General features: G+C 52.7%; 1 protein-coding gene across 2 annotated transcripts in view; it reads left to right on the forward strand.

Moving 5' to 3' along the window:
- The window catches only part of LOC119962139 (contactin-associated protein-like 5), a 1,052,391-nt gene that overhangs the window by 733,090 nt on the left and 297,388 nt on the right, over nucleotides 1-21,913 (forward strand). For both annotated transcript variants that reach the window (XM_038790062.1, XM_038790063.1), the window contains exon 17: nucleotides 938-1,156. In XM_038790062.1, the coding sequence (XP_038645990.1) occupies nucleotides 938-1,156 (219 nt within the window). The remainder of the gene's footprint in view (nucleotides 1-937; nucleotides 1,157-21,913) is intronic.

Consider the following 21,913-nt stretch of genomic DNA (forward strand, 5'->3'; position numbering starts at 1 on the left):
CCCCTAGTAACAGACCCCTCCACCCTGTGAAAGAGTGCTTGGCCATCGCAATGCAGGTATATTTATCTACAAAAATCATTTTACTGCAATTGTATATCCCATTGGTGAGGTCACACATGGAGTATTGTGTGCAGGTTTGGTATCCTTATCTGAGGAAGGGTGTTCTTGCTGTGAAGGGAGTGCAGCAAAGGTTTACCAGGCTGATTCCTGTGATGGTGTGACTGTCATATGAGGCGAGACTAAATCGATTAGGATTATATGCATTGGAGTTCAGAAGAGTGAGAGGGGATCTCATAGAAACTTTAAAAATTCTAACAGGATTAGAGAGGGTAGATTCAGAAAGAATGTTCCCGATGGTGGGGGAGTCCTGACCTAGGGGTCATAGTTTGAGGATAAGGGATAAACCACTTAGAACTGAGGTGAGGAGAAATTTCTTCATCCAGAGAGTGGTGAACCTGTGGAATTCACTACCATAGAAAATAGTTGAGGCCAAAATATTGTGTAATTTCAAGAAGGAATTAGATCTAGCTCTGGTGGCTAAAGGGATGAAGGGATATGGGGGGAAGGCAGGATCAGGGTATTGAACTTGATGATCAGCCATGATCATAATGAGTGGCAGAGCCAGCACAAAAGATCTGCTTCTATTTTCTATGTTTCTTTGTTCCTTTAAAATAAATAGAGTGCTAGAAGTAATGAAACAAAAACTACTTCTGTAATCATAATTTATTACACTCAGGCTCTTATCTGTGATATATGTGAAGAGACACAAGTTACACATGGATAATAAATCCACGTCTTGTGTTATTTTTCAAAAAAAAAGTTAGTGCTCATACAGTGGGGATTAATTGCATATTGGCCTGACGAGAAACATTTTGCTTGGGCACTCTTGCAGAAGCCTTCCCTTCACACCTTTGTTTGTGTCTGGTGTGATTTTCAGCTCCAATGGAAGTGGTTCTTTCATTTGATGTGGGCAATGGACCGTTTGAGGTGATTGTGAAATCGGCCACGCACTTGAACGACAATCAGTGGCATTACGTTGAAGCTGAACGGAATATCAGAGAGGCGTCCCTTCAAGTGGATCACCTGCCGAGAAAAGCTCAGGAGGCCCCCTGTGACGGACACATCCAGTTACAGCTCAGCAGTCAGCTGTTTGTCGGTAGGAGCTGATTGTTTGCTGTTGACCTGTCATTCTTTGCGACATTTACACATTGATGCCAAGTACCATTCAATTCGGAGAACCATCGTGTTTCTCTTTGCATTATTTAGAGAGTGCAAAAATGCACAGTGTAACAAGGTGAGCACATGTAAGTCATTGATCCACAGACAAATTCATTGCAGTAACAGAAATCGAGAAACGATGGGAATATGTAAACCTGACTGAAAATAACACTTTTAATTATGTGGTGCATCTGAAGGTTATTGATGTAATTTAATTTAGTTGCCATCATGCAGTGATTGAATTGTCTTCCCATTTCAAATATAGCATACTCTGAGAATTATTGATACATGTTTTAGAATTTGATATGGTACAATTTTGTCCAATTTCAGAATGACATCAAGTGACTTAACTTATAATGCTGACCCACATGAGAATGAGGTGTCAGCAGAAAGAATGCACATTAGGTTAATGTACTTGGATTCTCTGCAATGCATGTGGCACTAAAATACACCCATAATTTTAACCCACTATCAATAATTACAGCCCCTTCTGTTACATTCCAGTTCACAACTGCAAAACCATTGTACATCCCATCTACTACACCCTCGTTTGTTACACACCCAACCCATTACACACCCTTCCTTCCACACAACCCACCCTTTACAAACTCTGTCCATTCCACTCCTAGCTGTTAAAACTCCAACTAATACACTCCGACCCATAAAACACCTCAGCCGTTACACACCTCACCATTCACACACACCTTCCATTATCCCTTACACAGGCAGTCCACGACATCTCCATGCATTAAACAACCTTTCCACTATATAACCATATATTATCCAACCTGCTTGTAACATACCCCACCGACTGCACACTCATTTGTTACACACCCCTTCCACTGCATCGCCATCCTTGCCTGCAACATCCATATTATTTACACAACATGCCCACTGCGCCCCCACCCATTACACACCCAAGCTGTTACATGTCTCACCCACTACATCCTCATTCATTCTACATTCCTCCCAGTACATATCCAACCCGTTCCATAATCCATCTGTTAAACATCCTGACCACCTATTTGTTACAAACCTTGCCTATGACATTCCCCGTCGACCAGACCATATCCATTACACACCCAGCCCGGTACACACCCCACCCAATACGTTCCCATCTATTATCCATCCTGCTCATTACACACTCCACCCAATACTGCCACCAATCCATTACATGCTCTGCCTGTTGCACATCCTGCCCACTGCACACCTGTCCATTACACACCCCAAGCATTACACCCCACCCATTACAGATCGCACCGCTGTACACCCCATCCTATTCACATCCCACCCATTATGCACCAGTCCATGACACGTCCCACCGGTTATACATGCCCATTACACACTTAACAGCAACACCAACTTGTGTTTACATAATGCTTTTAAAGTCATGGCTCTCCAACCATTGATGCCAACCCACATGCATCAGCTTTCTGCCACTGCCAAGGTAAAGATTGTTCGTCTTCAGGTTCCTTCTTCTTGTTGAAGATCGGATGAAATGTTGTGTCTGTCACTTCTGCTGTAAGCAACTGCACTTACGTTACTAGGTTTAATTGCTACCTATGGGGTGATACATGGTAAGGTCCAAATCTTTTACAAGCTGAATGGCAATCAGTCATTGTTCGGAGAGTGCCCTCGATGTGTCACACATCATTCTGATGTCCATCTTCAAGGCCATTGTCCTCTTGTTAGGATAATCTGCCTCTTTCATCGTTCCAGACCTCATGCACTAAGAGGTCTCTACCTGATGGAGCTGTTGCTATACTCCTTTAGTTTAGCTCATCAGCTAAGACCAGGTACCCAATGGTGTCCATTACCATCTACTTGAGAGTCATAAGTGAGAGCTAAAAACACTATTGAACATCATTGAGCCATCCCCTTATTCATCATCTTGCCACAGAAATCCCAGATCTATCCCAAAGTGAAGGTTATCCCCACAGATTACTGTTCCATCCATTTATCTCTTTGATATTGGGTTGAGCATCCCACAAAAGGGAATCAGCAACTCCAGCATCTCCACATCACGTATTGGGTTAACGCAGACTTCGGAGCAGATCCATGTGTATCAATTCCCTAGGTATGGGATTCCTTTAAAAGAACTCCGCACATCACATGGATTCAAAAGATTAAAACAAATTCCATTTTATCTGCCTAACTGCTAATCAATTATTAATAAATAGCGTCATCAGCTTCTGTTGTTCACTGGAAATAGATTTTGTTTTCAGTGTCTGTCTCTGATGAGTATTGGCTACAAGTGTTCCAGCAAGGTTTTCGACTCAGTGATAACAATGATTTTACTTGTATTTCATTTTATTGCATGTATTCAAATTTAAGCAAAGCACAAACTTTTCTTGAGAACGTCTAAATCAACAATTATTGATGCACCCTTTTTTAAATAAATCATTGCTGGTAATGTACCTATGTTCTGTAATGCAAGCAAATCCATCTGTTCCAAGATGTTGTTAGTTTGACTGCTAATAGGGCATTCATTGCGGTGATAATTGGATTGAATTCTGTGGCTTTAGGAAGCAGTTGTCCTGCAGCTCATTTGATGAGGGCTGTGAACAATGATAAGGCCCGATTTAGATTTGGATTTTGTTTATTGTCACGTGTACCGAGATACAGTGAAAAGTATTTTTCTGCGAGCAGCTCAACAGACCAGTAAGTACATGAAAATAAAAGAAACAAAAATACATTATCGGGCAACACAAGGGACACAATGTAACAACATAAACACCGGCATCGGGTGAAGCATACAGGGGTGTAGTGTTGATGAGGTCAGTCCATAAGAGGGTTGTTTAGGAGTCTGGTAACAACGGGGAAGAAGCTGTCTTTGAGTCTGTTCGTGCGTTTTCTCAAAATTTTGCATCTCCTGCCCGATGGAAAAAGTTGGAAGAGTGAATAGGCCGGGTGGGAGGGGTCTTTGATTATGCTGCCCGCTTTCCCCAGGCAGCGGGAGGTGTAGATGGAGTCAATGGATGGGAGGCAGGTTCGTATGATGGACTGGGCTGTGTTCATGACTCTCTGAAATGTTTTGTGGTCCTGGGCCGAGCAGTTGCCACACCAGGCTGTGAAGCAGCCAGATAGGATGCTCTCTATGGTACATCTGTAAAAGCTGGTCAGAGTTAATGTGGACATGCCGAATTTCCTCAGTTTCCTGAGGAAGTATAGGCGCTGTTGTGCTTTCTTGGTGGTGGATGGACCAGGACAGATTTTTGGTGTTGTGTACCCCGAGGAATTTGAAACTGCTAACCATTGGGAGGTGAGGCATGCGGAAATTTCTTGTGGAGATTTGATCATGAGGCCTGTGCCATTTTAACCCCCCGCGTCTCAAGCAGGCAGGAATGACATTAAGGGCTGCAAGGTGGGCTCTGGAATCTGTGCTGGAGACGAATGGAATGGTTCTCCTCTTGGGTAGTCCATCAGGGTCGAGGAGGACTTGCTTCCACTGCGGGGAGATGAGTTCTGCAGTAGCTGCATAGTCCCCACTCCTGGATCTGCAGACTTTGTACAGGTATGGCAGGTGGTCTTGGATGAGATGGGGGCGCTCTGGATTCTGCGCTCTCTTTTCACTGTTTAGCCTTGGACACTCAAGGTGATTGGCGCCTTCACAGCTGCTTCTTCTCCAGCTTGTGCGTCCCAAGACACGTGATTCCCAAGTGCCGATGGGGACGTTGCATTTATTTACAGATCATTTCAGAAAGTACTTATACCATTTCCTCTGCCCTCCTAGTGATCGCTTGCCATTCGGGAGCTCAGAGTAAAGCACTAGTTTTGGGAGTCTTGTGTCGGGCATATGGGCAAGTGGACGTTGTGGCCCATTCATCGGAGTAGGTCAGGCATGACCAGTGCATAGATACTGGGGATTTTGGCCTGGAGAGGATGCTCACGTTTGTACTCCTATCCTGCCAGTGGGTTTGCAGGATTTTGTGAAGGCGACATTGGTGATATCTCTCCAGCCATTTGAAGTGTCTGCTATCCATTGTCGATTGGCCATATTTCTGATGCATACAGGAGGGCGAGAACCACGGCTGCGCTGCAGAGCATGAGCTTGCTGCTGCACTTGAGGTACAAGTCTTCGAACACTCTGTTCGTCAGGCTTCCGAAGACTGCACCGGCACATTGGAGTCAATGCTGGATTTCGTCAACAATGTCGCTCGCGTGGAGAGGAGACCCCCGAGGTATCGGAAATGATCCACATTGTCCAGGGGCTCGCCATGTATTTTGATGAATGCGGTGCAGTTTTGTGTGACAAGAGTGGGTCAGAGAAGAGCATTGGTCTGATGACACAGCCCTGTTTGACTCCAGTTTGCACAGCTTGTCTCCCTTTGGGATGGGGGACAGCGATTGGTTGAGGCTGGAGTAGAATGCCTCATTGATCTCTGCAGTGATCTTTACATGGGTATGTACAGAAGGGGCTGATGGGTAATGGAAAGACCACTAGGGGGCAGCACTGGCGGGTATAAAAGGGGGAATCAAGCAGCCCTCTGGCCTCTTTGGCTGATTAGACTGTGAGGAGAACAGAGGCAGAGATTTAGCTCAGGGCTGCTAGTGTGGTCAGGCCTAGTTGTAGAGCATAGAAAAGTTGTAACCTTTCTACTAGTACAGTTCTTAAACTGAGAACTTACGCAGTTATTTAAGTTGTGTTGCTCAATAAACCTTCTGGACGACTTTGAGCCTTCTTCCAAAGCATCTACTGTAACTGAGTTGAGTAGCACAGATTACCTGCTTTACAGGTAACAAACAGTCTTGTCTCTTGCATCTAGTGTTGGGGCAAATGCACAGCCGGCTGTGATGTGCTGCCTCTTGGGACAAGGTCAGCCATAGGAGCATGAGTCATTCACTCACCCCGCAGTGGGGGGGGATCGTTGAGAGGTCCAACCAATTTGATTTTCATGGCAAGGCTGACCCCACGGAGACAATGGGCAGGATTCTCCAACCTCCCGCCAGGTCGGAGAATTGCCAGGGGTGGTGTGAATCCCGCAACAAAATTTTCCGACACTGGTTTTCGGGCGGGAGCGGGGATCACGCCACGCCGGTAGAGGGCCGTTGGCAGCAGTGCACCGGCAATTCTCCGGGCCGCAAAGGGCCGAGCGGCCACCCATTTTCAGCCAGTCCCACCGGCATGAAATGGACATGGCCATCCTGGTTGGACTTAGCTTGGAGGGCGGCTACCAGAGTCCTCGGGGGGTGGGGGGGCACGGGAGGATCTGGCCCCGGGGTGGGGGGCCTCCACAGTGGCCTGGCCCACTGATCTGTGGGCGGGCCTGTGCCATGGGGGCACTCTTTCCCTCCGCGTCGGCCTCTGTAAGGCTCTGCCATGGTCGGTACGGAGGAGAAACCCCCTGCGCATGCGCCAGAACACACTGGCAGTTCTGTGCATGCGCCAACTCGTGCTGGCCCCGGAAATGCAGAGGGTTCCACAACTTCCAGGCGGCCCAACGGTTCATGCCACTCTTGTCGCCGGCGTCGGGCCATCCAGCCGTTTGCGGGAGAATCCCGCCCAATGTTCTTATGTTGGTTTGCCTTTCGAGGTGAAGGTGCATCCGCACTTTGATCTTTGAGATGAACTTCTCGTTTCAGTCACATCAGATCCCGGTGCGATATTCAGGTCTGTTGCCGTTGGGGTTGTCCACAAGGGTCCTGACGTTCCAGGTCCCGAAATTCATTTAGGTGGGTCTGATGGGATGGGGTGGAAGATGCCTGTGCGTGGATTCTTTTAATGTAGGGTGGTCGTTGCATAGTAACCGTCTAACAAATCAATGGCAGGAAAATCCGACATGCCGGGAGACCAGGATTGGCTGTAAGATGGGGACTAACACACACTCATCATCCTCCAAACATCTGCCTGTCGGTGAGGTCACGTTTAAAGGGGGTTGTCATTTCCCTCTCTCATGCCGAGCAATCTTGCCCCTCCTTGCACTGCTCCTCTCTCCCCGCCTCTGCTCCGCTGCTCCTCCGCTGCTCCTCTCCCCCCGCTGCTGCTCCTCTCTCCCCGCCTCTGCTCCGCTGCCCCTCGCTGCTCCTCTCTCCCCGCTGCTGCTCCTCTCCCCCCTGCTGCTCCTCTCCCCCGCTGCTGCTCCTCTCCCCCTGCTGCTGCTCCTCTCCCCCCGCTGCTGCTCCTCCCCCCCTCCGCTGCTCCTCTCCCCCCGCTGCTGCTCCTCTCCCCCCGCTGCTGCTCCTCTCCCCCCGCTGCTGCTCCTCTCCCCCTGCTGCTGCTCCTCTCTCCCTGCTGCTGCTCCTCTCTCCCCGCTGCTGCTCCTCTCCCCCCGCTGCTGCTCCTCTCTCACCGCTGCTGCTCCTTTCCCCCCGCTGCTGCTCCTCTCCCCCCGCTGCTGCTCCTCTCTCCCCGCTGCTGCTCCTCTCTCCCCGCTGCTGATCCTCTCCCCTCGCTGCTGCTCCTCTCCCCTCGCTGCTGCCCTCTCCCCCCGCTGCTGCTCCTCTCCCCCCGCTGCTGCTCCTCTCCCCCCGCTGCTGCTCCTCTCCCCCCGCTGCTGCTCCTCTCCCCCCGCTGCTGCTCCTCTCCCCCCGCTGCTGCTCCTCTCTCACCGCTGCTGCTCCTCTCCCCGCGCTGCTGCTCCTCTCTCCCCGCATCTGCTCCTCTCTCCCCGCCTCTGCTCCGCTGCCCCTCCGCTGCTCCTCTCCCCCCGCTGCAGCTCCTCTCTCCCCGCTGCTGCTCCTCTCTCCCCTCCGCTGCTCCTCTCTCCAGCATGCTGCTCCTCTCCCCCCCCACTGCTCCTCTCCCCCCGCTGCTGCTCCTCTCCCCCCGCTGCTGCTCCTCTCCCCCCGCTGCTGCTCCTCTCCCCCCGCTGCTGCTCCTCTCCCCCCGCTGCTGCTCCTCTCCCCCCGCTGCTGCTCCTCTCCCCCCGCTGCTGCTCCTCTCTCCCCGCTGCTGCTCCTCTCTCCCCGCTGCTGCTCCTCTCTCCCCGCTGCTGCTCCTCTCTCCCCGCTGCTGCTCCTCTCTCCCCGCTGCTGCTCCTCTCTCCCCCCGCTGCTGCTCCTCTCCCCCCGCTGCTGCTCCTCTCCCCCGCTGCTGCTCCTCTCTCACCGCTGCTGCTCCTCTCCCCCCGCTGCTGCTCCTCTCTCCCCGCATCTGCTCCTCTCTCCCCGCCTCTGCTCCGCTGCCCCTCCGCTGCTCCTCTCCCCCCGCTGCTGCTCCTCTCTCCCCCGCTGCTGCTCCTCTCTCCCCGCTGCTGCTCCTCTCTCCCCGCTGCTGCTCCTCTCTCCGCGCCTCTGCTCCGCTGCTCCTCCGCTGCTCCTCTCTCCCCGCTGCTGCTCCTCTCCCCCCGCTGCTGCTCCTCTCCCCCTCTGCTGCTCCTCTCTCCCCGCTGCTGCTCCTCTCCCCCTCCGCTGCTCCTCTCACCCCGCTGCTGCTCCTCTCCCCCCGCTGCTGCTCCTCTCTCCCCGCATCTGCTCCGCTGCTCCTCTGCCTCCGCTGCTGCTCCTCTCCCTCCGCTGCTGCTCCTCTCTCCCCGCTGCTGCTCCTCTCTCCCCGCTGCTGCACCTCTCTCCCCGCTGCTGCACCTCTCTCCCCGCTGCTGCTCCTCTCCCCCCGCTGCTGCTCCTCTCGCCCCGCATCTGCTCCGCTCCTCTCCCTCCGCTGCTGCTCCTCTCCCTCCGCTGCTGCTCCTCTCCCTCCGCTGCTGCTCCTCTCCCTCCGCTGCTGCTCCTCTCCCCCCGCTGCTGCTCCTCTCTCCCCGCTGCTGCTCCTCTCTCCCCGCTGCTGCTCCTCTCCCCCCGCTGCTGCACCTCTCTCCCCGCTGCTGCTCCTCTCTCCCCGCTGCTGCTCCTCTCTTCCCCGCTGCTGCTCCTCTCCCCCGCTGCTGCTCCTCTCTCCCCGCTGCTGCTCCTCTCTCCCCGCTGCTGCTCCTCTCTCCCCGCTGCTGCTCCTCTCCCCCCGCTGCTGCTCCTCTTCCCCCCCTGCTGCTCCTCTTCCCCCCCTGCTGCTCCTCTCTCCCCGCTGCTGCTCCTCTACCCCTGCTGCTGCACCTCTCTCCCCGCTGCTGCTCCTCTCTCCCTGCTGCTGCTCCTCTCCCCCCGCTGCTGCCCCTCTCTCCCCGCTGCTGTTCCTCTCCCCATGCTGCTGCTCCTCTCCACGCTGCTGCTCCTCTCTCCCCGCTGCTGCTCCTCTCCCCCCGCTGCTGCTCCTCTCTCCCCGCTGCTGCTCCTCTCCCCCCGCTGCTGCTCCTCTCCCCTCACTGCTGCTCCTCTCCCCTCACTGCTGCTCCTCTCCCCCCGCTGCTGCTCCTCTCTCCCTGCTGCTGCTCCTCTCTCCCAGCTGCTGCTCCTCTCCCCCCGCTGCTGCTCCTCTCCCCCCGCTGCTGCTCCTCTCCCTCTGCTGCTGCTCCTCTCTCCCAGCTGCTGCTCCTCTCTCCCAGCTGCTGCTCCTCTCTCCCCGCCTCTGCTCCGCTGCCCCTCCGCTGCTCCTCTCCCCCCGCTGCAGCTCCTCTCTCCCCGCTGCTGCTCCTCTCTCCCCTCCGCTGCTCCTCTCTCCAGCATGCTGCTCCTCTCCCCCCCCGCTGCTCCTCTCCCCCCGCTGCTGCTCCTCTCCCCCCCGCTGCTGCTCCTCTCCCCCCGCTGCTGCTCCTCTCCCCCCGCTGCTGCTCCTCTCCGCCCGCTGCTGCTCCTCTCCCCCCGCTGCTGCTCCTCTCTCCCCGCTGCTGCTCCTCTCTCCCCGCTGCTGCTCCTCTCTCCCCGCTGCTGCTCCTCTCTCCCCGCTGCTGCTCCTCTCCCCTCGCTGCTGCTCCTCTCCCCTCGCTGCTGCTCCTCTCCCCCCCGCTGCTGCTCCTCTCCCCCCGCTGCTGCTCCTCTCCCCCCGCTGCTGCTCCTCTCTCACCGCTGCTGCTCCTCTCCCCCGCTGCTGCTCCACTCTCCCCGCATCTGCTCCTCTCTCCCCGCCTCTGCTCCGCTGCCCCTCCGCTGCTCCTCTCCCCCCGCTGCTGCTCCTCTCTCCCCGCTGCTGCTCCTCTCTCCCCGCTGCTGCTCCTCTCTCCGCGCCTCTGCTCCGCTGCTCCTCCGCTGCTCCTCTCTCCCCGCTGCTGCTCCTCTCCCCCTCCGCTGCTCCTCTCTCCCCGCTGCTGCTCCTCTCCCCCTCCGCTGCTCCTCTCTCCCCGCTGCTGCTCCTCTCCCCCCGCTGCTGCTCCTCTCTCCCCGCATCTGCTCCGCTGCTCCTCTGCCTCCGCTGCTGCTCCTCTCCCTCCGCTGCTGCTCCTCTCTCCCCGCTGCTGCTCCTCTCTCCCCACTGCTGCACCTCTCTCCCCGCTGCTGCACCTCTCTCCCCGCTGCTGCACCTCTCTCTCCGCTGCTGCTCCTCTCTCCCCGCTGCTGCTCCTCTCTCCCCGCCTCTGCTCCGCTGCCCCTCCGCTGCTCCTCTCTCCCCGCTGCTGCTCCTCTCCCCCCGCTGCTGCTCCTCTCGCCCCGCATCTGCTCCGCTCCTCTCCCTCCGCTGCTGCTCCTCTCCCTCCGCTGCTGCTCCTCTCCCTCCGCTGCTGCTCCTCTCCCCCCGCTGCTGCTCCTCTCTCCCCGCTGCTGCTCCTCTCTCCCCGCTGCTGCTCCTCTCCCCCCGCTGCTGCACCTCTCTCCCCCGCTGCTGCTCCTCTCTCCCCGCTGCTGCTCCTCTCTCCCCGCTGCTGCTCCTCTCTCCCCGCTGCTGCTCCTCTCTCCCTGCTGCTGCTCCTCTCTCCCCCGCTGCTGCTCCTCTCTCCCCGCTGCTGCTCCTCTACCCCTGCTGCTGCACCTCTCCCCCCGCTGCTGCTCTCTCTCTCCCCGCTGCTGCTCCTCTCCCCCGCTGCTGCCCCTCCGCTTCTGCCCCGCCCTCTCTCCCCGCTGCTGCTCCTCTCCCCATGCTGCTGCTCCTCTCTCCCGCTGCTGCTCCTCTCTCCCCGCTGCTGCTCCCCTCCCCCCGCTGCTGCTCCTCTCCCCCGCTGCTGCTCCTCTCCCCTCGCTGCTGCTCCTCTCCCCTCGCTGCTGCTCCTCTCCCCCCGCTGCTGCTCCTCTCCCCCCGCTGCTGCTCCTCTCCCCCCGCTGCTGCTCCTCTCCCCCCGCTGCTGCTCCTCTCCCCCGTTGCTGCTCCTCTCCCACCGCTGCTGCTCCTCTCCCCCCGCTGCTGCTCCTCTCCCCCCGCTGCTGCTCCTCTCCCCCCGCTGCTGCTCCTCTCCCCCCGCTGCTGCTCCTCTCCCCCCCGCTGCTGCTCCTCTCTCCCCGCTGCTGCTCCTCTCTCCCCGCTGCTGCTCCTCTCCCCCCGCTGCTGCTCCTCTCCCCCCGCTGCTGCTCCTCTCCCCCCGCTGCTGCTCCTCTCCCCCCGCTGCTGCTCCTCTCCCCCCGCTGCTGCTCCTCTCCCCCCGCTGCTGCTCCTCTTCCCCGCTGCTGCTCCTGTCCCCCCGCTGCTGCTCCTGTCCCCCCGCTGCTGCTCCTCTCCCCCCGCTGCTGCTCCTCTCTCCCCGCTGCTGCTCCTCTCCCCCAGCTGCTGCTCCTCTCCCCACGCTGCTGGTCCTCTCCCCTCGCTGCTGCCCCTCTCCCCTCGCTGCTGCTCCTCTCCCCCCGCTGCTGCTCCTCTCTCCCCGCTGCTGCTCCTCTCTCCCCGCTGCTGCTCCTCTCCCCCCGCTGCTGCTCTTCTCTCCCCGCTGCTGCTCCTCTCCCCCCGCTGCTGCTCCTCTCCCCCCGCTGCTGCTCCTCTCCCCCCGCTGCTGCTCCTCTCCCCCCGCTGCTGCTCCTCTCCCCCCGCTGCTGCTCCTCTCCCCCCGCTGCTGCTCCTCTCCCCCCGCTGCTGCTCCTCTCCCCCGCTGCTGCTCCTCTCCCCCCGCTGCTGCTCCTCTCTCCCCGCTGCTGCTCCTCTCTCCCCGCTGCTGCTCCTCTCCCCCCGCTGCTGCTCCTCTCCCCCCGCTGCTGCTCCTCTCCCCCCGCTGCTGCTCCTCTCCCCCCGCTGCTGCTCCTCTCCCCCCGCTGCTGCTCTTCTCCCCCCGCTGCTGCTCTTCTCCCCCCGCTGCTGCTCTTCTCTCCCCGCTGCTGCTCTTCTCTCCCCGCTGCTGCTCTTCTCTCCCCGCTGCTGCTCTTCTCCCCCCGCTGCTGCTCTTCTCCCCCCGCTGCTGCTCTTCTCCCCCCGCTGCTGCTCTTCTCCCCCCGCTGCTGCTCTTCTCTCCCCGCTGCTGCTCCTGTCTCCCCGCTGCTGCTCCTCTCCCCCCGCTGCTGCTCCTCTCCCCCCGCTGCTGCTCCTCTCCCCCCGCTGCTGCTCCTCTCCCCCCGCTGCTGCTCCTCTCCCCCCGCTGCTGATCCTCTCCCCCCGCTGCTGCTCCTCTCCCCCCGCTGCTGCTCCTCTCCCCCCGCTGCTGCTCCTCTCCCCCCGCTGCTGCTCCTCTCCCCCCGCTGCTGCTCCTCTCCCCCCGCTGCTGCTCCTCTCCCCCCGCTGCTGCTCCTCTCCCCCCGCTGCTGCTCCTATCCCCCCGCTGCTGCTCCTCTCCCCCGCTGCTGCTCCTCTCCCCCCGCTGCTGCTCCTCTCCCCCCGCTGCTGCTCCTGTCCCCCCGCTGCTGCTGCTCTCTCCCCGCTGCTCCTGTCCCCCCGCTGCTGCTGCTCCTGTCCCCCCGCTGCTGCTGCTCTCTCCCCGCTGCTGCTCCTGTCCCCCCGCTGCTGCTGCTCTCTCCCCGCTGCTGCTCCTGTCCCCCCGCTGCTGCTGCTCTCTCCCCGCTGCTCCTGTCCCCCCGCTGCTGCTCCTGTCCCCCCGCTGCTGCTGCTCCCTCCCCGCTGCTGCTCCTCTCCCCCCGCTGCTGCTCCTGTCCCCCCGCTGCTGCTCCTTTCTCCTCGCTGCTGCTCTCTCCCCGCTGCTGCTGCTCCTGTCCCCCCGCTGCTGCTCCTGTCCCCCCGCTGCTGCTGCTCTCTCCCCGCTGCTGCTGCTGCTCTCTCCCCGCTGCTGCTCCTGTCCCCCCGCTGCTGCTGCTCTCTCCCCGCTGCTGCTCCTCTCCCCCCGCTGCTGCTCCTCTCCCCCCGCTGCTGCTCCTGTCCCCCCGCTGCTGCTGCTCTCTCCCCGCTGCTGCTCCTGTGCCATAAACAAAGAGGAGTGGCCAGCTATGGGGAGATTCATTGGGAGCACAGGAAGTGCATTCTTTGATATTCCCAGGCTACCATAAAACCTCACAGGAATTATACTGAAAAATTACCCTGTGCTCTCCTGGTCATTTTGCTTCCTCCGAGTAGATTTTTCTGGTGTTTATTGTGTTGTTACTCGTGTCTTAATAAAGCTCGTAGTCTCAAGTGTGGAGAAGATGCTTTATTGTGAGTTCGTTCAGTTTCCAGAGCTCGACCTAGAACTACCTTCCAGTGCTAACTACCAGCTTTGCTTGCTGTGTGTCCTGCTTACCAGCCCGCCTGCTGTGACGAGTGTCTTGTGTATGTGTTGCTCCAAGTTCTGCCCTCAGTGAAGTGTGTCCTCACTTCCTGTCCTGATCTATTTATATGGCTCTCCCGTGCTCCCTCTAGTGGTTGCTCAGTTGTGTTGCATCTGGTTAACTTGTGATCACCACATCCCCCTTTTTCTCTTTACATATTTGCTGTACATCGTTAAAGAAAATTATAGAAAACAGTTACTTATGATATGCGTATCTATACAGGTGATGGTGCTATTGCATACTGTACAAAGCCAATGTAGTTATATGTCCAATCTCAATAAAAACATTTATGAGTCCAAACTTGATGAATTTGTTCAGAGCTTTTTTTTTCTTTTTGTTGTTGATGACGTGGTGATATTGATATTGCATGTCCACTGTGAATGTTGTTGGTGTTCCTTGTTATTTTAAGTACCCAATACATCATCCCGAGGTGTTTGCATGGTCACCTCACTGATGTTGACTGGCATGGCCTTTTTTCTGTGCTTGTGGTGTTGATTTATTGTCTCATCCGCCTTGGATGCTGGTGTGCTTGCTCGTTCTGGAGTAGACGTGAGTTTGTGCGATTCGTTGTCATCCCATGACATGTTTGTAGTCTTGTCATCGTTTTGCAGTGTGCTGTGGCATTGTCCGTCATGTGCCAAGTAGTGCCATTGTGTACAAGTCGTTGTTTCATTGCTGTTGTTTCTGTCGTTCTTGTTTTTGTTGTTTTCGTTGCCGTACTTGTCGCTGTTTTTGTCGTTTCCGTCTTTGGTGTTGGCACTGTCGTTGTTCCAGACTTTGTTGTGTTTGTTGCCATTCTTGTTGTTGCTGTCTCTGTCGTTGTCGCTATCTTTGTGCCTGACTTTGTTGTTTGTCTTGTCGCGCTTCATGTTGCTTTTATTCTTGCTGTTGTCGTTCTCGTTTCTGCTGTGCTTCTTGCTATTGTTGTTGGTCTTGTCGCGCTTCATGTTGTTTTTGTTCTTGCTGTGTTTCTTTTGACTTTTGTTTTTTTTCTTATACTCTATGAGTGTCCCGAGTGGATAATTTGAGTCATTGAGCATTTCGTCTCGAGAGTGGTGCGAATGATCTGATGTTGCATCGGTGCAGGTGACCTCAATCATTTGTGGAGAATTGGATTCCTCATCTTTGCTTTTGTTGTGCTCCTCTTCCGGAGTCAAATTCTTCTCGATTTCGTTTGACGTGGTGTCTCTGGATTCTTGGCGCTCCTCTTCTGGAGTCAAAACCTCCATGATTACAATTGACGTGATGTCTGTGGACTTCTGGCGCTCCTCTTCTGGAGTCCAAATCTGCATGATTTCAGTTGACGTGGTGTCTCCGGACTCTTGGTGCTCCGCTTCTGGAGTTGAAATCTTCATGATTTTCGTTGATGTTATCTCACTGGACTCCAGGTGCTCCTCTTCTGGAGTCAAAATCTGCATGGTTTCTTGTGGCTTGGTCTCTCTGGACTCCAGGTGCTCCTCGTCTGGAGTCAGAATCTGCATGGTTTCTTTTGGCTTGGTCTCTCTGGACTCCAGGTGCTCCTCTTCTGGAGTCAGAATCTGCATGGTTTCTTTCGGCATCGTCTCTCTGGACTGTTGGGTGGCCCGACTCTGTGCTTCTGTACAGACAAGCTGAGAACTGTCAGTCTCGCTGTGATCCTGTACGTCGAGTGCGATCACCTTGTTACTGTTCTCGCATGCAGTGGGTAGAGGTGCATTGTCTTCTTCTTGTTCATGTGAGCTTGTTAGACTTTCATAGTCTGCTTGCGGTTGCTCAGATACTGCGGGTTGACCTTCATGGTCTTGTGCATGCATGGTGTCAGTGGTGAGATGTACGTTGTCTTCTTCTTGTTCCTGTGAGCTTGGTAGACTGTCATAGTCTGCTTGCGGTTGCTCAGATACTGCGGGTTTACCTGCATGGTCTTGTTCATGCATGGTGTTCGCCAGGGAGTGTTTGCTTGCATCCCTTTTGGAGTCTTTCATTACTCGCACTGTGGAGCCTGTCATCGCTCGCTCTGTGGAGTCTTCCTGTGCTCTCTGTGTGGCGTCGTCTGCGTCTTGGGTATTGCTGTCATCCAATGTATCGACGAGCTGCCATGGCCTCATGGTGTTGGATTCATCTACCATGAGTAGAGTCGTGTTGAGCTTTGCAACGGTGTCGCTGATGCTGTGATCAGCATGTCCAAATAACTCCTCCATGTCTGAGTAGTATTCTTTGATAGCCATTTCATCTTCGTTGGCTTCTTCTACCACGAGTTGATTCGTGTTGAACTTTGCGACCGTGTCGCTGATGCTGTGAGAAGCATATCCGACTGACTCAGCTGTGTCTGAGTAGTACTCTTCGAAAAACAAATCATCTTTTGTTGTTTCGGAATTCTTTTTGTTCTCTTCACTTTGGGTGGTGCAGACTGCTTTTTTCAGGGTGTTGTGCAAGTTGTTTTGAACTGTTGGTGTAAGTTCAGGCGTTTTTCTGTGTTCTGAGGCAAGAAAATTTGTGTTTACCACTTTAAGTGTCTTATTTTCAATTTTCGGGCATTTCCCTTTTAAGTGGGCGTGGCCGGGATGCTCAGACGTCATGACGTCACGCGCAGGAATGCATTGCGCATGCGCACATCGGCCGTCCTCCTTCACTGTGCGGTTTTGTTTCCATTGCGCATGGGCGGCGTGCGCATGCGCATTACGATCCGCGACCAAAACTTTTTTTTGGTGCGCATGCGCGGCTTGCGCATGCGCATAACGATCGGCATCGCGATATTTTTTAAACTGCGCATGCGCGGCTTCCGGTTCCGGCGCATGCGCAGACGCCATTTGTAGTTCTTTGCTTACCGGAGACTGCAAAATGTGCTCCAACGCCATTTTTTGCCGTTTTTCGCGGATTTCAGGGATTTTTCTTGCCCACCAGGACTCTCTCTCCAAAACTCGTAAGTAATTTTCTCTTCCCGATTTGGACAGGGTTTCAGCGTTTTGGCTTTGTGAGAAATTCTTGTCATTTCTTCTTTTTGATCTGTACTTTTCATTCGCGATTTCTTGCTCTTTTCGTGATTTTTTAAGTTTTGCATCACTCAGTCTCTGTGCAGTTTGGACTCTGAGTATGTCTTGCTGTTCAAATTTCTCACAGTACTCTTCAAATTTGTTTAGTACCGTTTGTAAGCTGTTTCTGTCTTCACCTTTTGAGTATTTAAATCCATTATAAACTTTCGTAGCTTCATTTCCTTTGATGAGAATTGCTATTTTAATTTCGTCTGAGGCTTCTGCTGCATCATATGCTATGATACCGAAATCGAACATTTGTTTAAACCTTTCCCAGACACTTCTTACTTTTCCAGTCGTCTCCAGGTGAAGTGGGTATCCAAGGCACATCCTCTCATCAGCAATGTCTTCCCAAGTCGAATGTCCAGCAGGAGATCTCCATGCCATTCTTGGTTGAGATTTCCATGCCATTTTTGTTTTTTGTTTTCTGTATCTGCAGCTGAGTTGTCCTGTCATAAGCGTCTGAAATCACTCCTAGGTACCATGTGTTGTTACTCGTGTCTTAATAAAGCTCGTAGTCTCAAGTGTGGAGAAGATGCTTTATTGTGAGTTTGTTCAGTTTCCAGAGCTCGACCTAGAACTACCTTCCAGTGCTAACTACCAGCTTTGCTTGCTGTGTGTCCTGCTTACCAGCCCGCCTGCTGTGACGAGTGTCTTGTGTATGTGTTGCTCCAAGTTCTGCCCTCAGTGAAGTGTGTCCTCACTTCCTGTCCTGATCTATTTATATGGCTCTCCCGTGCTCCCTCTAGTGGTTGCTCAGTTGTGTTGCATCTGGTTAACTTGTGATCACCACATTTAGTATAAACCTCCCCTTTGCTAATCATTATTATGATGACACATTAAATTGTGAACCGGATTTCCACCCATTGGCCTACTTCTTGAACAAGTGTTTTCGCCAAGTTAAAATAGCCACAGGCAGGAATGTGACGTGAGCTCCTCCCTGATCACCATTTTGACTCTGTACCATTCTCATGTCAAAATTGTAAAAAGCTTGGTGATGTAATCTGAACCATAAAGAATCCTGAAGGAAAGTCACTTTGCTTTTTTTCTGAGGCAAACTAGTCCTTCTGCTGACATTCACCTCCAAACTCATCCAGTTCTTTGTTCAAGGAGCATTCTTCCTTCAAGCTGAGCCTTTTTTCTGTTTCTCTTTGTGTCCCAGGTATTGACAAGCCATTATTCATTGTGATATTGGCTGGTATTTTGCATGGCGGAGCTCTCATCTGCAGTTGGCTTGATTTATTCTGACGAAGCCCAAGAATGAATTTTCTCCCATGGTTGCTGTGCTGTACTCGACCCGGGCACAGATTGGGGCAAACTCATGTCAATTCATTGAAGCAGTCTTTCAATTATATGATTACAAATGTTACATTGACCATGCAGATGGGCACCCATGGTGCTGACTGCCCATGGGAATCAAGTTAAATCTTCATAGTTCAACCAGAAGTGGCACTGTAATGATGCACGTTCACAGGCTTAGTGGTTAGCAATGTTGCTTCACAGCACCAGGGTCCCACGTTCGATTCCCAGCTTGGGTCACTGTCTGTGTGGAGTCTGCACGTTCTCCCCGTGTCTGCATGGGTGTCCTCCGGGTGCTCCGGTTTCCTCCCACAAGTCCCAAAAGACGTGCTGTTAGGTAATTTGGACATTCTGAATTCTCCCTCTGTGTACCCGAACAGGCACAGGAATGTGGCGACTTAGGGGCTTTTCACAGTAACTTCATTGCAGTGTTAATGTAAGCCTACTTGTGACAATAAAGATTATTATTCTAGAAACAGGAACGGTATTAATAATAAGAAAACCTGTACAGCAGCCCCCTTGCTGCCCCAGAGAAACCTATCAGCTGTCCTAGTCCACTACATCTCTTCAACAAGTCTTCTGCCTAAGATGGGACTCCACCCCCTGGGGTAATTGTTCCTTCAAGACGTGTGACCCTCTTCTGCTGTGTTGCCTTTAAAGGGATGATCACCACAAATCACCACAGGCATCATCGTGTAGGCACAGGTAGATAACGGGGAGCCAATGGATGTGGTATATCTGGATTTCCAGAAAGCCTTTGACAAGGTGCCACACAAAAGGTTTCTGCATAAGATAAAGATGCATGGCATTAAGGGTAAAGTATTAGCATGGATAGAGGATTGGTTAATTAATAGAAAGCAAAGAGTGGGGATTAATGGGTGTTTCTCTGGTTGGCAGTCAGTGGCTAGTGGTGTCCCTCAGGTATCCGTGTTGGGCCCACAATTATTCACAATTTACATAGATGATTTGGAGTTGGGGACCAAGGGCAATGTGTCCAAGTTTGCAGACCACACTAAGATGAGTGGTGAAGCAAAAAGTGCAGAGGATACTGGAAGTCTGCAGAGGGATTTGGATAGGTTAAGTGAATGGGCTAGGGTCTGGCAGATGGAATACAATGTTGACAAATGTGAGGTTACCCATTTTGGTAGGAATAACAGCAAAAGGGATTGTTATTTAAATGGCAAAATATTAAAACATGCTGCTGTGCAGAGAGACTTGGGTGTGCTAGTGCATGAGTCGCAAAAAGTTGGTTTACAGGTGCAACAGGTGATTAAGAAGGCAAATGGAATTTTGTTCTTCATTGCTAGAGGGATGGTGTTTAAGATGAGGGAAGTTATGCTGCAATTGTATAAGGTGTTAGTGAGGCCACACCTGGAGTATTGTGTTCAGTTTTGATCTCCTTACCTGAGAAAGGACGTACTGGCGCTGGAGGATGTGCAAAGGAGATTCACGAAGTTCATCCCAGAGCTGAAGGGGTTGGGATTATGAGGAGAGGTTGTGTAGACTGGTACTGTACTCGTTGGAATTTAAAAGGATGAAGGGGGATCTTATAGAAACATATAAAATTATGAAGGGAATAGATCGGATAGATGTGGGCAGGTTGTTTCCACTGGTGGGTGAAAGCAGAACTAGGGGGCATAGCCTCAAAATAAGGGGAAGTAGATTTAGGACTGAGTTTTGGAGGAACTTCTTCACCCAAAGGGTTGTGAATCTATGGATTTCCTTGCCCAGTGAAGCAGTTGAGGCTCCTTAATTAAATGTTTTTAAGGTAAAGATGGATAGTTTTTTGAAGAATAAAGCGATCAAGGGTTATGGTGTTCGGGCTGGAACGTGGAGCCGAGTCCACAAAAGATCAGCCGTGATCTCATTGAATGGCGGAGCAGGCTCGAGGGGCCAGATGGCCTACTCCTTCTCCTAATTCTTATATTCTTATATGAGCAGGTATCTCCTCTATTACTTCTCAGTTCGGGGGACATCATTCAACCATCTCACTGACTGTAAGTTAATATTGACTTACATTACGGTAATAAATCTTCACCAAATCATACAGGATCGAAGGAGGATATTTGGTCCATATTGTGCCTTTGTTGTATTTTTGAAAGATCTTCCCAATCAATTGTCCTCTGTCTTTGGTGCGCAGTTGATTAAATTACAGCCGATTACTATTTTGTGAATGGAGTACACACAAAACAGTTAGAGTTCGGTCGCACTTGGTCGCTTTGCAAACATTATACCTGGTCGAGAAATCACAAAGGCTTTAAATTCTCTCGAGTGAGAAGCCTGGAAAGAGCTGCTTAACTCCCCGGGAAACAGTCCCAGATCCTGACACAAAAGCAGTCAATTTAAAGTCCATTTGATGGATTCCTCAAAGGATTGCCGCAAATATCCACTTTAAAGAGAGAAAGGCGTGTCAACAGTGACCTAAACAGCAGAAGAAAACATCTGACATTTTTTCTGGACATTTGCACTCGTTGAGTGCAAAGGCCGTGACATCAGGCAAATAGATTTCTTACATTACAGCGCATGACTAATGACTATGGGCAAGATTTTCTGGCCCCACTTACGAGTCAGATCTCCCAGTCCTACAAAAGTCAACAGTGATTTAAATAGCTCGCCACATCTGCCGGACGAAAATCTGCCATCGCAGACTTGAAGGTTGTGACATATAAATCTGACTATTGTGTTGATATATTTCGGCCCCTATGCTTATTACTGATTGATTGATTGATAATCTTTATTGTCACAGTAGGCTTACATTAAAACTGCAATGAAGTTGCTGTGAAAACTGTTATTTAGGAATGATGATAGCAGTTGCTATTTAAAATAGGTGGTCATATTTTAATGGCTATCCCTCAGAATGCTTTACAAGTGCTTTATATAATGCTGCTCTCTAAATGTGTTGGTGACATCTACTTGCAGAACATCAGTAATGCAACTGTTTTTATTTATAATATACTGGAGAGTGGTTAACATGGAATATTATTATTTGGAATATTAATTGCCTTGTATTGGATACAGATGTTAATCTGATAAAAGTTGCCTCGACACAGTGATAAGGCTCTCTATCCTGTGACAGAAGGTTGTGGGTTCATAGATCCACTCCCAGGAACTTGAGCACAGTGCAGAAGGAGGCCACTCGACCCATCGAGTCTGCACCGGCTCTTGGAAAGAGCACCCTACCCAAGGTCAACACCTCCCCCTATCCCAATAACCCAGTAACCCCACCCAACACTAAGGACAATTTTGGACACTAAGGACAATTTATCATGGCCAATCCACCTAACCTGCACATCTTTGGACTGTGGGAGGAAACCGGAGCACCCGGACGCTGTAGTGCAGTACTGAGGAGGTGCCTGGCTGTCGGAAGTGCTGTCTTTCAGACGAGACATTCAACCAATGTCCCAACTGCCCTCTGAGTTTGGCGTAAATAATCCCATGGCATTACTTAAGAACAACAGGGCAGGTCTCCCAGTGTCCTGACCAGCATTTATCCTGACCAACTTTCGTCCCTTCAACCAATATTATTAAAGCAAATGATTTGTTTTTGTCCCATTGTTGCTTTTTCTCACATTGGCTGCTCCATTTCCAGACATTACAGCAGTGCATATTACAGTGCGTTGTTTTATTCATTCATGGGGTTTGGTCCTCACTGGCGAGACCTGCATTTATTGCTAATCTGTAATTGTCCTTGAGATGGCTGTGGCACTTGGGACATTATCTGTAAGGTATGATTCCGTGAGCATGACTATGTCAGGCTGTTGCTTGACTAATCCGTGAGACAGCTCTACCAGTATAGCACAATCCCCAGATGTTAAGGAGGATTTTGCAGGGCTGATGGGGCTGAATTTGCCGTTTTTGTCTCCGGTTCCTATCTCAATGCTGGGTGCTCTATCCGGTTCCATTCTTTTAGCAATTTGATATAACTAAGACCATTTAAGAGTCAACCACACTGCTGTGAGTTCTTCATTCTGAAGGAATGTTTCATAACTCAGTCCTGAGACTATGCCTAA

The sequence above is a fragment of the Scyliorhinus canicula genome, chromosome 2 (assembly GCF_902713615.1).
Source record: "Scyliorhinus canicula chromosome 2, sScyCan1.1, whole genome shotgun sequence".
Lineage (NCBI taxonomy): Eukaryota > Metazoa > Chordata > Chondrichthyes > Carcharhiniformes > Scyliorhinidae > Scyliorhinus > Scyliorhinus canicula.